At 35.0% G+C, this 13,880-nt stretch overlaps 1 protein-coding gene and 1 non-coding gene across 10 annotated transcripts in view; both read right to left on the minus strand.

The window, feature by feature from the left end:
• Positions 1-3: 3 nt before the first annotated feature.
• TRNAE-CUC (transfer RNA glutamic acid (anticodon CUC)) lies at positions 4-76 on the minus strand. Its single transcript has one exon. It is a non-coding gene; the product is annotated as a tRNA-Glu (tRNA).
• A 7,014-nt stretch (positions 77-7,090) lies between these two features.
• Positions 7,091-13,880, minus strand: part of LOC126698451 (structural maintenance of chromosomes protein 1-like) — a 28,611-nt gene continuing 21,821 nt past the window's right edge. For 2 of the 9 annotated variants that reach the window (XM_050395676.1, XM_050395672.1), the window contains exons 14-18: positions 11,949-12,058; positions 11,483-11,859; positions 10,479-10,730; positions 9,641-9,868; positions 7,091-9,540 (exon numbers count right to left, since the gene is read on the minus strand). In XM_050395676.1, the coding sequence (XP_050251633.1) occupies positions 9,492-9,540; positions 9,641-9,868; positions 10,479-10,730; positions 11,483-11,859; positions 11,949-12,058 (1,016 nt within the window). In that variant the 3' untranslated portion in view covers positions 7,091-9,491. Of the gene's footprint in view, positions 9,541-9,640; positions 9,869-10,109; positions 10,171-10,478; positions 10,731-11,482; positions 11,860-11,948; positions 12,059-13,880 lie in introns of those variants that run through there. The other 7 variants (XR_007646471.1, XR_007646472.1, XM_050395675.1 and 4 more) reach the window with 7 other exon arrangements.

The following is a 13,880-nucleotide window of genomic DNA, read 5'->3' on the forward strand; positions in this document are numbered from 1 at the left end:
GATTTCCGTTGCCGGGACTTGAACCCGGGTCTCTCGGGTGAGAGCCGAGTATCCTAACCAACTAGACTACAACGGATTGGTATTGATTGGATTGAAAATTCCTTAATAAGATAGATTGTAACTCTAGGGTTATATTTCAATAGCTAGAACTTACTCATAGAAAAAATTTATTTATATTCATCTGTTTATCAAACAAGTCAAGCTCAGGCCAAAGTTTATATTTGACTATTAAATAAGTTAAGCTCAAACATAATAATATGTTTGTGAACGTAATGCTTAATTTGACTATGCACCATTAAACAAGTCAAGTTTCTCATGCTGAACCATCTCTTTCAAAATGTTATCATCTAAGAGTTCAATTTGATTAATCTCTTCCAAAATGTCATCATATGAGATTGTGCTTGAAGAAAAAAATATTGACTCGAACAAAAACCCCTTTTTCAATTCATCAATGATACTTCCCTTCTTCCTTTGCACCAAATGCAATGAGATAGTATACATGCACCACTTTATACACAGGATATAACTTGCCTTACCACTAATGGATTCCGTTCTATATCTAATTAAACAACCCTTGAAGCCCCGACTAAATTTATTCCTTCAAAGCATGCCTTTGTTGATGCAAATAATACATTTACTTTGTTACTTAAATCATTAAAAGCATTACTTGAGGCTTGGCGCTTCTTTACATCTTGTTTTCCATCTATATACTACATCTTTTTTCCTTCATTCCAACCGAAACAAGGTTCAAGCTACTCCATTATAAAGGTTAGTGGTTCTATGAATTGACCAAAAACCAATACCCTTTCTTTTATAACACCAGTAAACCGAATGAGTTCCATTACAAATTTTGTTTTGACTCCATCCTCAAGATTCAATCTTTTTAATTCATGCTTGTAAGATAGAAAGAAAATTTTCTTTTCTTTTTTTAATGTTTAAGCATTAGTGAAGGATGGACAAAGATCAAAGATTCGTAATTTTCAAATTGCATTTAGGCATTTTTAAGACCATTGAGTTTCTTAAAAAAAGGCTCTTCTATAGTTAGGATGGCTATAATATAACCAAATGCTTCCCTAACCTTTTAAACTTTTTCTTTAAGTATGGAACATTTGTGTACATGTATAAATGGGTCAATCATATCTCTAACCTTCTTCATTTTCTCACGTTTCAGTTCTTCGATGATGTAGACATCCTATCTTGTTACGACCTATACTTGAACCCCACAGATCCAATGACAAGAAAACTATTCTCTACCAAAATTATCAATATCATGTGTGGAGCTCAATGAAAAAATATACCTAAAAGTGGTCCAATACAATTCAAATCCAATTCCAACAATGACTCAAGAACCAAGCCTAAAAGCCTACTTCTAACCTAATTTGGCTAAGGCATATAAATGTGCGTACACAGGGTATATGATGCATATGCACCCAATTTGTGGCATACGCATCTTTTGGACAGAAACCTCAAATCACTCCATTTCCATTTTAGTGAGATGCTAGGGCAACTAGTCTAATTAACTGATTGCCCAAACGTCCTACCAAACCCTAGACCTTCAATTTGTCTATAAAAAACTCCACTTTCACCATCCAAAGGGTCTAGATTTTTCAACTTACCAAAACTTACCATTCCAAACCCTAAACTAAAAGTTGAAGGCTAGAAGGGGTAGAAAAAGTGAGTATTTGATTGATCTTTAGCCATTCTGATAGTTTTTAGACCCCTTAAAACAATTGATTTAACCTAGTTAATTAGCCAAGTTGTTACTCAGTCCAATTTAACAAGTCTAGGTTATCACAATAACAAAGATCAAATCATACAAAGTAGCGGAAAATAAATAACACAAGATATGATCACCTAGGAAACCAAATCGATAAAAACCTGGGGAGGATTTGACCTAGCTATCCTCAAGGTAAACTTGAATCCACTATCTTGAAAAAATCGAAGTTCATACAATAAGACTTACAAGCCCCCACGCTCGACTTCTTATTGCTACCAACCAGTAGAACTTACTGACACGACCACGTGCAAGCTCCAAATCCACGGACTCCTTATTTCTTGGATTCACCACCAGATACAAGCACACCCACTTGTGTTTTCTTTAAACTTCAATGGCAGCAACTGAGTTGATCATCAAGGTGTAGATAAATTTTCTCCTTGAAAAACCCTAAGCTTGTGTAAAGGAAAGCTCCTCTAGATCTCACAAGAGATTTACACAAAACCGCAATATGAGCAACACTAAAAACGTGGCTAGGGTTTGCTTTTTATACTTAGGACAAATAAGAAACCCTAAAAACGTTTTAAAACAACTAGGGTTGAGTTGGAAAATTCTGCAGAAAAACATTCTACCCGAGCTTCGATCGATCGAGCCTAAGCTTCGATCGATCGAGCCAGGCCGAAATGCATTAATCTTTTCTACATTAAGCTCGATTCCAACTTTACATAAATGCATAACTTTGAGCAAGACTAAAACACTTCTAAACACATTGTTTTAATCATGGTTTGCCAACAATACAAATTAGAGTTCTAAATACATAAAATTCTAAGTCTTTAGAACCTAACACATTCCTTGGTTAAAAGATAATGTTCTACTCACTAAGTTTCTAAACTTTTAGTTGGTGTTGCATTTAAAGTTGTTATCAAATCACTTAGTGTCATTCAGAAAACCCTAGCCAAGTCATTCCAAGTCATTTTGCTCCACACATAGCAACAGTAGTCGATTTCAACTAGAGGGCCAATCATGAACAATACTATAAGTGGTACGAGTAGGATACGTGGATTTCTCCCGTGATCCATATTCTCCTCCTCAATTTTTGTTTATTTTTTTTGTTTTTATGCTATTTTAATGTTCTAATATGTTGTTTATGCGCCATAACATGTTTAGTATTTGTTGTTTGTTTTGCTTTCATTGTTTTTCTGCAAATCTGTCAAAACCCTATAATATGCATCAGGGTGCGTATGCATGAGATTAGATGCGTACACATCTACTTCTCTGCATATGCATCTTTTTGGTGATTAGGGTTCATGTTTTGGTATATTTTCCGGGAATCTGTCTGAAGCCTAGATGCATACATCGAAAGAAGGATGCGTACGTGTACCTGTCTGGGTTAAAACTAGATTTCTTTCCTTTTCTATTTTATTTGCTTTTAATGCCATGTTTTATTATATTTCCTTAACTTTTATTTGCTTTAAATGTATATTTGCTATTGTGTGTGTTTCCTTTTGTATCATAGACAATAAAACCCAAAACATTTAAAAAGATCTTTCATTTTCTTTCTTCTTTTGAATCCAAAACCCTAAGGCATATTCTCCTCTATCTCTTATCCACTCTTTAATTATGTTTTGAACCCTACATGGTAATTAAAAGAATTAGAGATAATTAAGGCATAATTTTCACTCATAATGCTTTCCAAAACCCTCTAAGTCAATGATTAGTTAGATTCCAATCATTTTTGGAAATTAATTAATTATTCAAACATAAAAAAAGATAGCATTCAATAAGATTGATTTCAAGATCTAAGTAATAATTCAAGGGAATGCTAACGAATGCTCTTAGAGTATTGGTTAATAATCCATTTAAAAAAGTTTTGATGGGAAGAGAAAAAAAAAATTAGGGCTGTTTAGGTGGAAAAAAAAATGCTCACTCATCACCCATTACTCATTTCCTATCACCCAATAATCCCCAAATATCTCCAAAACCTTGTCTGGCACCTTAACTCAGTTCTGTTTTCATCTTCAAAAATTCAAAAAATTGGGACTCACACTTTGACCTATGCTACATGTGCACTAGACCCACTACCCAGCCCCTCTTAACTCCACTCACCCCCAAAAACCCAACTTCACCAAATCAAATTTCTCAATTTCCCCTCTAGCCTTAACACCTCCAATGTCCTCCACTCAATCATCACCCACCTGCGTCGATGCTGCCGAGATGCCACAGATTTCTTCCTCCCTACTCGTCCCTACAACCAAACCCCCAATAGGCTGTACATCCTTCCTTCATCCTTGGCGTGTAAATCGAACCCAACATTAAGTTCTTGGTGCTCTGCAGCTCAATCCTATCGGTGATGGTAGAAGAGACGAACCTCGATCCCGTCGCCGGTATGTGTATCCCAACCCAATCCTTGCCCCATGAAAGTTCCAATCATCGTTGTTCCAAAGTGGGTATGTCTTGTTCTTTATTCAATTTTTTGGTGTGACTGGGTTGAGGGATGAAGAACGAAGAGGGATGAAGAACGAAGAGGAATGGAGAAAAGTGATGCTCTAGGAATGGAGAAAAGTGATGGTGAAGAGGTCCTCTGTTGCTACTTAGTGTGAAGGGATTGGAGCTCATTAAAGCCGTTGGTGGAGTGTGAGTGAAAAGCAGCGCCTGAGGTGACAATCCTCTAACCGTGAGCCCCCTACATGTGTGTGTATTTACAAAAATGACATCATAACTCAGTTTTCATAACTCAAAAACACCTAAAACTTGTTTTCAGTTTTTGTAACTCATTACTAAAAAATGTGAGAATTGAGTGATGGAAATAAAACTTGAAAACAAATCCAAACAAGCTACATCTCTGTGGGTCCCTCCATTTTTGAGTGATGAGTGATGAGTAATGGAAACAAGGAAATCAACAGCCCTTTAAGGGCTGTTTGGATGAAAAAAAAATGATCACTCATCACTCAAATATCATCACTCATCACTCAATAACTCATCACTTATCATTGAAAATACCCCAACTTCCTAAGGTGGCATGTTTGGCACTTGTTTCCAACTTCTGATAACTCAAAAAATTTTACTTTTTGTGGGACCCATGGATTGACTTGGTGCAACTTTTACTTCTTATTTCTTTTTTTCTTTTTTTTCCCTTCAACCCCTAATACCCAAACTTATTGAACCTAGAAAATTAATTAGCATCCTCGACAACCAAATTCTCCAGCTTCATCAACAAACCCAAAAGAGGAGAGGGTTGGAAAGAATGAGATGAATAGTTACCCCAATTGTTGACCCAAATCGTTCTTTGGGTCTCTCTCCATCTAGGTTTTGTTTACCAACAACACCACCAAACCAAACCCATCTCCGATCTGAGACCACCCACTAGAACACCCAGTTGAAGGAATCACTTAAATCTAAGACAACCCAGATCGAAAAGAAAAACCCAGATGGGGAACGTGAAAACACCGTGTGTATGATCGGTATCATGTGTTTATGGGTTTGATTTTCTGGGTTTGAGAAATCAGTACCCATGTGTTTTTTTTTTTTTTTTGGATAAAGTTATCCATGTGTTTCTGTGAAGAAGAAAAGAAAGAAAAAGAATGAAGAAGAAGAAAAAAAAATGGTCGTTGGAGTGAGTTTGTGAAGAAGAAAGAAAGAAAGAAAAGAGCCATTGAGTGAGTTTGTGAAGAAGAAAGGAGAGAAAAAGTAAGGAGAAGAAAATAAATAAATAAATAAAAGTAAGGACGCAACTTCTCTCTGACTGTGGGTCCCAGAAATGTGTTTGTATTTATCAAAATGCCATCATAACTCAGTTTCCATAATTCAAAGACACCTAAAAGTAGTTTTTAGTTTTGCTAACTCATCACTCAAAAATCAAAGAATTAAGTGATAAAAACAAAACTTGAAAGCACAGCCAAACAGACTTCCTCTCCGTGGACCCACCAATTTTGAGTTATGGATGATGAAAACAGAGTGATGGGTGATAGAAAACATGAATTCCAAACAAACCCTTAATGTTTTAATAGCTTTTTTCATTTCCTATAAAAGTGGTGTCAAAACTTCCTAAAATGAATTGTTAACCAATGCCTTAAAAACACTCGTCAGCATGATCCATAATTCAATTAAGGCTTAACTAGAAGAAGGTATCTGAAAAGCTTTCAGTTAGTTGAGATAATTTATTTGAACTTAAATGGAAACATAAAAGTCAAACCAATCATTTCCCAATTAATCGGGATTCAATTCAATCCTTAAAACGTGCAAGATCATTCAAGATAAACCAAGATCACTTAAGTATAAAGGAAAATACTCAAAAGTTATTGAAACTTTTCACTTCAATTAATAATCTTTTCTCATAAAATTTAGAATTCATTTGAGAACAATTTATTTAGCTGAAACTGAAAACTTTTGTTGAAAATACCGTAAATAAAGCTAAAAGGTAGTTAAAATAGTACAATGGGGTCATGAATAATATCAAAAAGTGCAATAAAGCCTATGAATAGTAGCAAAATTAAGTTGAATAGTAAACACAACCTTAATCACTCATTTCAAACAAAGTTTCCAATCATGGTTGGTATTCACATGTATGTGATTGGCCAAATCCTAACAAACATTTCTAACTAACTAGTAGACTATTGCATTTATCATTAACAATCTATCAACTAACTTTCTATTACTAGTGAAAGAACCTACTTATCATACAACATAAGTACTAGTAAACAATTAGCTTTAAAAACGAATTACATCATAAAACTGCCAAAGATGAATTTGTAAAACTAATATATTTATATATTTAATATTGTCAAAAATTTAAAAGTAAAAAATAAATAATAAAAAGAATAATGATGTGACCAACGATGTTGTAGATGAGGAGACTGAACAGGAATGTAGCAACAATAAATGCGATATTAAAACCCAATTTTAGACAATTTAGTTTTAATAAATGAAAGTGTATGTAGTCAAGTTTTTTTTTTCTCCGTTAGATCATGTTCTCTTTACATTGTTATACAAATTATTTTCTTTCATTTCAATAGGCGAAGTGTTCAATCTTAAGAATAAAGTCTACTTTTTTTTTTTCTACACATTATTTTAAATATTAAATTTATAATATGGTATATAGTCTCTTAGAAATGTCTGAGAAATATACAATTCCAATCTCATGTATCTATATTAGTACACAAAACCCAATCAATAGTTTGAAACAACTCCTACAATAAGAAAAATTATAAATATGATAATCTCTTTTAAGAGAATAAAAAATTTGAATAATATATTTGAAACTTAAAATAATTTAGTTGTACAGGAAAAAAAAATTAGGAATATATAACACACAATAATATAATTTCGCAAAATATGGACCACCTAAAAAATGAATAATATCAATTAAACAAATCCAAATAATAAAATGATGATATATTTTTTGAGATAGATAAATGAAAAATAATTATTTTCCACAAAATTATATATTATACCACAACTACAAAATAATTATCAATTCTTACGCATTGCATGAATCAACAACTAGTTACAATAATTTGAAGCTCAAGTCTTGGCAAAATAGGAGCTACGAGTTAATAGAGGATGTGCCCCGGAAAAACATTGACAAAGCATACATCCAGGCACAAAAACCACCTCACTACCCACTTCCTCATTCATCATTTCTTTCTCATTGCTTGATTCAGTACTCTCCTTTTGGGAAATCCACCAACTTGTTCTCATTATGAGTTCCTACCAGAGCAGGTGATTTGGCCTCAGATGCGTGAGACTTTTGGGAGATTTCCTCCAAGGCTTTGAGCAGCTTATAACTCACTCTTAGAGGCATCAGAATTCCCAGGCAGTTTTCCTCCAGGCTCTTGAGCAGCTTCCAAGTCCTCACACTTAACGGGGTCAGAGTTTTCAGGTTGTTGTTCTCCAGCCTTTTGAGCAGCTTCCAATTGCTCATACTTGGAGATCACCTGCTCAAGCTCATTATGAAAATATAGAGCCTCAAATAGCATCCCTTCATCATCAGTGGTGCTTTCTATAATCGCCTTAATGACAGGCTGTGATTGCTTGCAATTCTTAAACATGCTTAGTGTAAGATCTTCCTGCGTTAGCACAAGAACTTCAATCAGTTCCCATTTATCTTCCATCTATACACATATCTGGGGATTAAGGTGAGAAGTCACACTACAACTCGATTACAATGTTAAGTCAAAAACTTCCTAGCACATTTATAAATACAGAAAAGCACACATTCTTAACATGACATAAATCAGAAGAACCCAAACAATGAAAGATTTTAATCTGTATTAATAAACGCTACATTTAATTTAAACTATTTTCATTAATAATTCATTATGATTATTTATTATGCACAATCATTATCAATGTTATCTTTAATGAAAAATAGGATCCTATATTCTTCAAGAACTTGTAATCTTCAATCTAATTCTACAATCCAATATGTAACATAATCAACCAATCCTATGTAATATATCAATTTTAACCACCTTAGACTTAGACAAAAAGCCTTGAAACTAAACTAAAACTTTTTAGTGTTTACAATGGAGAAGTCTAAATTAAAATCCCCCTCCCAAACTATCAAAATTATTCCCAAAAAAAAAGATTTACACCACATGATGCTAGCCCCACCTATCAGTGTGCAAGTGCAATACCTCCAAAACACTCACAAATAAAATTCAAATTTTCAATTTCTTTTAATCTTTTGATTTTTTTTTTTTCAATCTGCAAAATAAGCCCACCTCAAGACAAAAGGTGATGGGACACCAGATTCTACGGAAAGCAAAACAAAGTAGCCAAAAAGCCAAAAGGTTTGCTGACATGAAAAGTTTGAGGCTAATTAGTACCAAAGTTAAGAATACTTCGTAGCCATGTATTCACAAAGATTTCACAAAATTAAAACCCACCTTTATCTCTAAAAATCAAAACCCGAATCAAAATTTGACAAATGTCATGTAACAAAAAAGAAAATATCAAAACATAAGCGCTATCCAATGCTATCGGATAAGAAAAACGACTACAGCTGCTCCCATGAGAGGAATCAAAGAACCAGCCAAACCGTGCAAGCAGCAGGGTTTCCCACCTTTTCTCCTTGAGCTTGTGCCAGCATGGTGCTGGAGATTTCACAAGCTATACCTGATACTGTGGGTGCACACCCCTGGCATTTTCAAGAGGGAAACATACTCCTTTTTTCGTTAGCAATACCAGATAATACCAAAGAACATAGCATAACTTGCTTGCGACTATAATTTTGAATGCACATCAATTCTGGGTCCTGCTCTTGCTATTCGTTTTGGGTCTGCTATGAGCGCATTTTATATTTAAATGATATGATTTCAAGAATCTTTCTATCAAGATAGAACGAATCAAACCATGACAAATGTCCAGATAAAATGCAAGAAAGCTTATAACTAGAGATTATCCAATATGTTGCAAAATAAGATCAATTTGATTGGCTGGTGAGTGACATTACCACACATCGCTAGACAGACATCAATAGAATCAGATAATCCAGTGATCTTTAGATTCCTAATAGGAACCAAACGCCAAATTTATCCAATTATATTTCAAAATAAGGGCTATCTAATTGGCTGGTGAGTGAGATTGTCTTTGGCTCTTTGCAAATTGCTGGACAGAGGCATTGAAGAAACCAGATAAACCAGTGATCTTTAGAAGCCTAATAAGAACAGAACACCAACTGCAATGCAAATTAGTCATATTTACAGTAATTTTAGGAATAAAAGTAAACGAAATATTTATAGATCAAGCCATTGACCAGCTGCAGCTCCAAATGCTTTCATGATTCCTGGTACTTGGTCAGGTCAAATGTCAAGGTTCTTGAACAGCTGGAAAAAGTAAGCATAATGTTAACACCGCATGTTAAAATGTTGATATTGTGGGTCAAAACAACAATGAAGGGAAAAAATATGTATGTGAAGAGGCTACCTTCTCTCGGCATCCCTATAAACCCCAACCACAGCTTTAGCCTTGTCATAAAAGCTATCTTTCAATGATATCACAATACTTTGAAATCCATTGCCTCCCTCAGCATCTTGATTACCCCTGGCCCCTTCACATGATTTTGAACAAATGAATCCAGCAACCTTAGCCACATTTAAGTTATCCAATGCAGCATCAACTTCGTCCAATATGAAAAATGGAGAAGGCCTATAACTGAAACCATTCATACAAGCAATGTGAAAACCCATCAAATAATGCCACTAATTTTGTGCAGAAGAAAGATAATTTTATGACAAAACTGCTTTTTGTCTGGTATTTATCAAGGCAATGGGACATTGCTAAGAGCATCTAAAAAGCAAAGTAAATAGCAATTATAGAGAGAGAAAGAGAGTAGGATGTATAAAGGTAGAGAACAATAAAACAGGCAGAGGAACAAAGAAGTCTAGCATCATACCCATAAAGAAGAGTTGGGAGAATTATATTTAAGGATAATGTATATCCCCAACCATGACTTCCTGCAATTATAATACAAATTACATTGAATCCAAATCCAAACTGCAATAAACTGCAATGTATTGATTAAAGGAATTTGCAAATTGGATCAGAAACTCCCAATTCCACAACGCATATTATGAATGTATAACATTGAGTGCAGGCCATCTCTACATCTTGGAAAGTTCCATTCAAAATACATAAAATACGATCAGTTATATATGTCTTATTGTTTGTACAAGTAGTAGATGCAAGTTTGCATGGCATGTGCGCAAGGGTATCTTGTAGCATGGATGAAAAAAAGAAGAAGTTACGTTCTTCTAAGGCATACCTGTGGATGGAAAAGAGCAATGCAAGTGCTGCAACAGTCTTCTCCCCACCAGACAGCTGTTCCATATCACGGAAGCGCTTTGTTGGGGGCATAGCAGTGTACTTGATGCCATGTAAAAATGGATCATCTTCATTTTCTAAGTATAAATACGCTGTCCCACCCAATGGGTGTGTGTTGCTCTTGGTCAATTGTTTGTAAATCTTATCAATATTGTTAGAAATGTGGCTGAAAGCATCCATAAACAATCTGAACCTGCATTCACAGAAAGATACTCAGCTTCATCTTTTTTGATAGGAAAAATAAAACTCACGCACCCGCGCGGAATGGAACCTATGAGTAAATGACCCCATTTATAATCTCTTCAGATGGAAAAAAATGGCATGTGGTCCAAGTTCAATTGGACGATATATGCACAACCACGTGCACAGATGATTTTGCAGGGTCAGGCAAATAAGATTTCACATTTTCAATAACATATATGGGCACACACTTCAGAGTTGACCTAGGTCTCTCAGGAGTAAATACACTATATAAATCCAGCCTAAGACAAGGAACCAATGCCATCAAGTGAGATAAATGACTTTACCTAAGAGAGCATTAAAGGCAACATTTGAAATATTTTCAAGCCAAAGAAGCTTCAAAACTTACAACTTCAGATGATTAAAAGTAAGTTAAAATAAAACTAGAATCAGGCCTTAAGACAGAGCAAATGAATAGAACAAACGTTTGGAGCAGAAAGAGTCTGAGATGAAACTTTTTGGTGGCTTTGACACTGAAGTACTTTTTGGTGGCATTGACACTGAACCTCATCCTACTGCTCTATCCATCACACAGGCCCGAGAGTCTTTTTAATCTATAGTGTTTTTTGAGGAAACATCTATTTCCAACATACCAGCCCTCAACCTTAAAGCAAGTAACACTTATCACAAGATCATATTGCATTAGTTTTTAACCTTTATCATAATAGTATGGAGATTACCATGGTAGTATAGCAATTACTGTACCTCTCCTCCTTAACGGAGTTGAACTTATCAGTTTTGTCCTTCTCTTCTTTTCGGGCTGCTTCAAACTCTTCAGTTACAGCTCTTTCCTTTTCTTTCAGAGCCTCATACTGGTCTAGAGCCCCCAAATTTGGAGCAGTTCTTTCAATTTCTGATATTAGGGAGTCCATTTTTTGCTTGAAGTCTGCTTCAAGCTTCTCTCGTTCAGCAGGTCTCCTGTCCTGCAGAAGAGATCTATTTAGCTGACTAAAATCAAAAACTGGGCCTGCTGTTGAGGACTCTGTCTCCATTGGGTCTGATCTGGGAAGGCTTATTTGTTCTAATTCACACATATCTACTATTTCTTGCATCCGCGACTTCAGCTGCTCTATTTGTGTCTCCTGAAATAACAAGGAAACATTTGTTGGGCATTGAAATTCATTAATACACATGTTAAGACGTAGGAAAAAAAATCACCATCAAAACTAACTTTAGAAGATATCTGGCGGTTAATTTTGGATATGCTTGTTGTAGCTTTAGAAGTCTGATTTTTCCAATCCTGCATCTCCTTCTCGCACTCCTCCAACTTAGTTTTCCAGTCTAGAAAAGTACAAACAGAAGAAAATATTACATGAGCTGCCAACAAATTATTAACATCAAGAATTTCACTGGGAAAAAAAATGGAATTAGAAACAGATACACACCCAAGCGCTAAAGCTAAATTCCGTCTCAAATTTTAAGACAAACAGTAACTCAGGCTACATGCTACCCAAGTATCAGAACAGAGGTAGTTCACTTCAATCCCAAACATCATCCTCCAACCTCATCCTTCCACCCAAAAGAATAAACAGAAATATACCTCACCACATGAAGACATCCCTAAGATGAACACTTCCATAAACTCTTAGCTACTAGAAGATTTTTTTGACTACTTTGTTAGTATTGAGAAGCATGAAGCCCACAAAAAAAGCAATAGTGATAGAAAACTAAAACCAATTACAATGAATCATATTAACAAATAACATACTACTTACGATAAGAAACCCTGTAAAGAATCCTTCCCCTTTTTTGTTTGGTTTGGTAATAAGAAATTTTATTAGAAAAAGGATAAACCTAAATTACTCATGAAGAATATAAAATGATTTCTTGAAAAATTAAAAGATCAAGGTACATTAAAATCAAAGAAAAAGGAATTCTACTTAAGGCAGGCCTGCAATCATACAAGGATCCAAAAAATAGGGATTTTAGAGCGCTTCTAGAAAGTTTCAAAGCCAATGAATGCTAAAATTTTCCTTTATGTCCAAATGATCCACAAAAGAGACCCTGTAAAAGATTCTTCATACCAACAGTAGGAAACGTATGACCACAGCTAGTGCCAGAAAAACAAAAACCTGTTCATGACCCACATTGCAATTCATTGGTTGGGTTGAGGCACTTCTAAAAGCTACATAGTGAGATCTACACAGATAGACTAAACCCAACAAACAACAAAAAAACCTTTCTAGACATGATCTAGCACTCATGTTTAATACCATCTTTGTTTGATACCAGCCTCATTAATTCCAATGATCTTTAGCTCAAATGGTACTTACTCCCTTTGTAAAAAAACAAGGTGGAGGGTTAGGTCTTGGGTTCAATATCCACCAGGTGTGTGTAATTTACCAATATAATAACAATTTAAAAAAAAATTCATAAGCTCCAAAAATAAAGGGAGAAGACTCAAAGTGTCTAACCGTACAACCCAAAAACCTAAATCTAGCAGATGAACTTGGCATTAATAGGTCTCATTATGTCTTAAACGCTAGAGAAATCAAATATTCTTGAGATTTAGACAAGAATATTTACAAGTCCCATCTTTCAAAAGCCGGTTCACTATCAAGTCTACTTTCATCAGCAAATATATTCCAGTTCATTTTTTTTGGATAGGTAAGAAAACTTGTATTAAGAGAAATCTACTTCATTAGAAAAATGTAGCCAGAAAAAATATGTAAAGAAACAACAGAAGAAAACAAAGATATTATGTACAGGAAGATAAGGAATCTAAAAATAACACAATGGATTCCCTAGAAGTAAATCCCCATGCACAAGACCAATCAAACAAGGTCCCTGCAAAAAAAGCTAGAAGCTGATCCCCATAATAATCCACATCACACATCACACAATGCGGTTCCAAATTCCAAATATTCGAAGATTGCTTTCCCAATCAGTTTCTCCATCCTACCAATAAATCAATAACCTTTTTGGGTAAAACCCAAGCAACACCAAACAATCTAAATGCAAAACTCCATAATTGAGAAACTTCCTCACAGTGCAACAGGAGGTGATCAACACTCTCCCCACTAAACTGGCATAGGCAGCACCAATCCACAATTGTAAAGGCCCTTCTCAAATAATCACCTGTTAGAATCTTCCCCAATGCAGC

Source organism: Quercus robur, chromosome 9, assembly GCF_932294415.1.
Source record: "Quercus robur chromosome 9, dhQueRobu3.1, whole genome shotgun sequence".
NCBI classification, from domain to species: Eukaryota; Viridiplantae; Streptophyta; class Magnoliopsida; order Fagales; family Fagaceae; genus Quercus; species Quercus robur.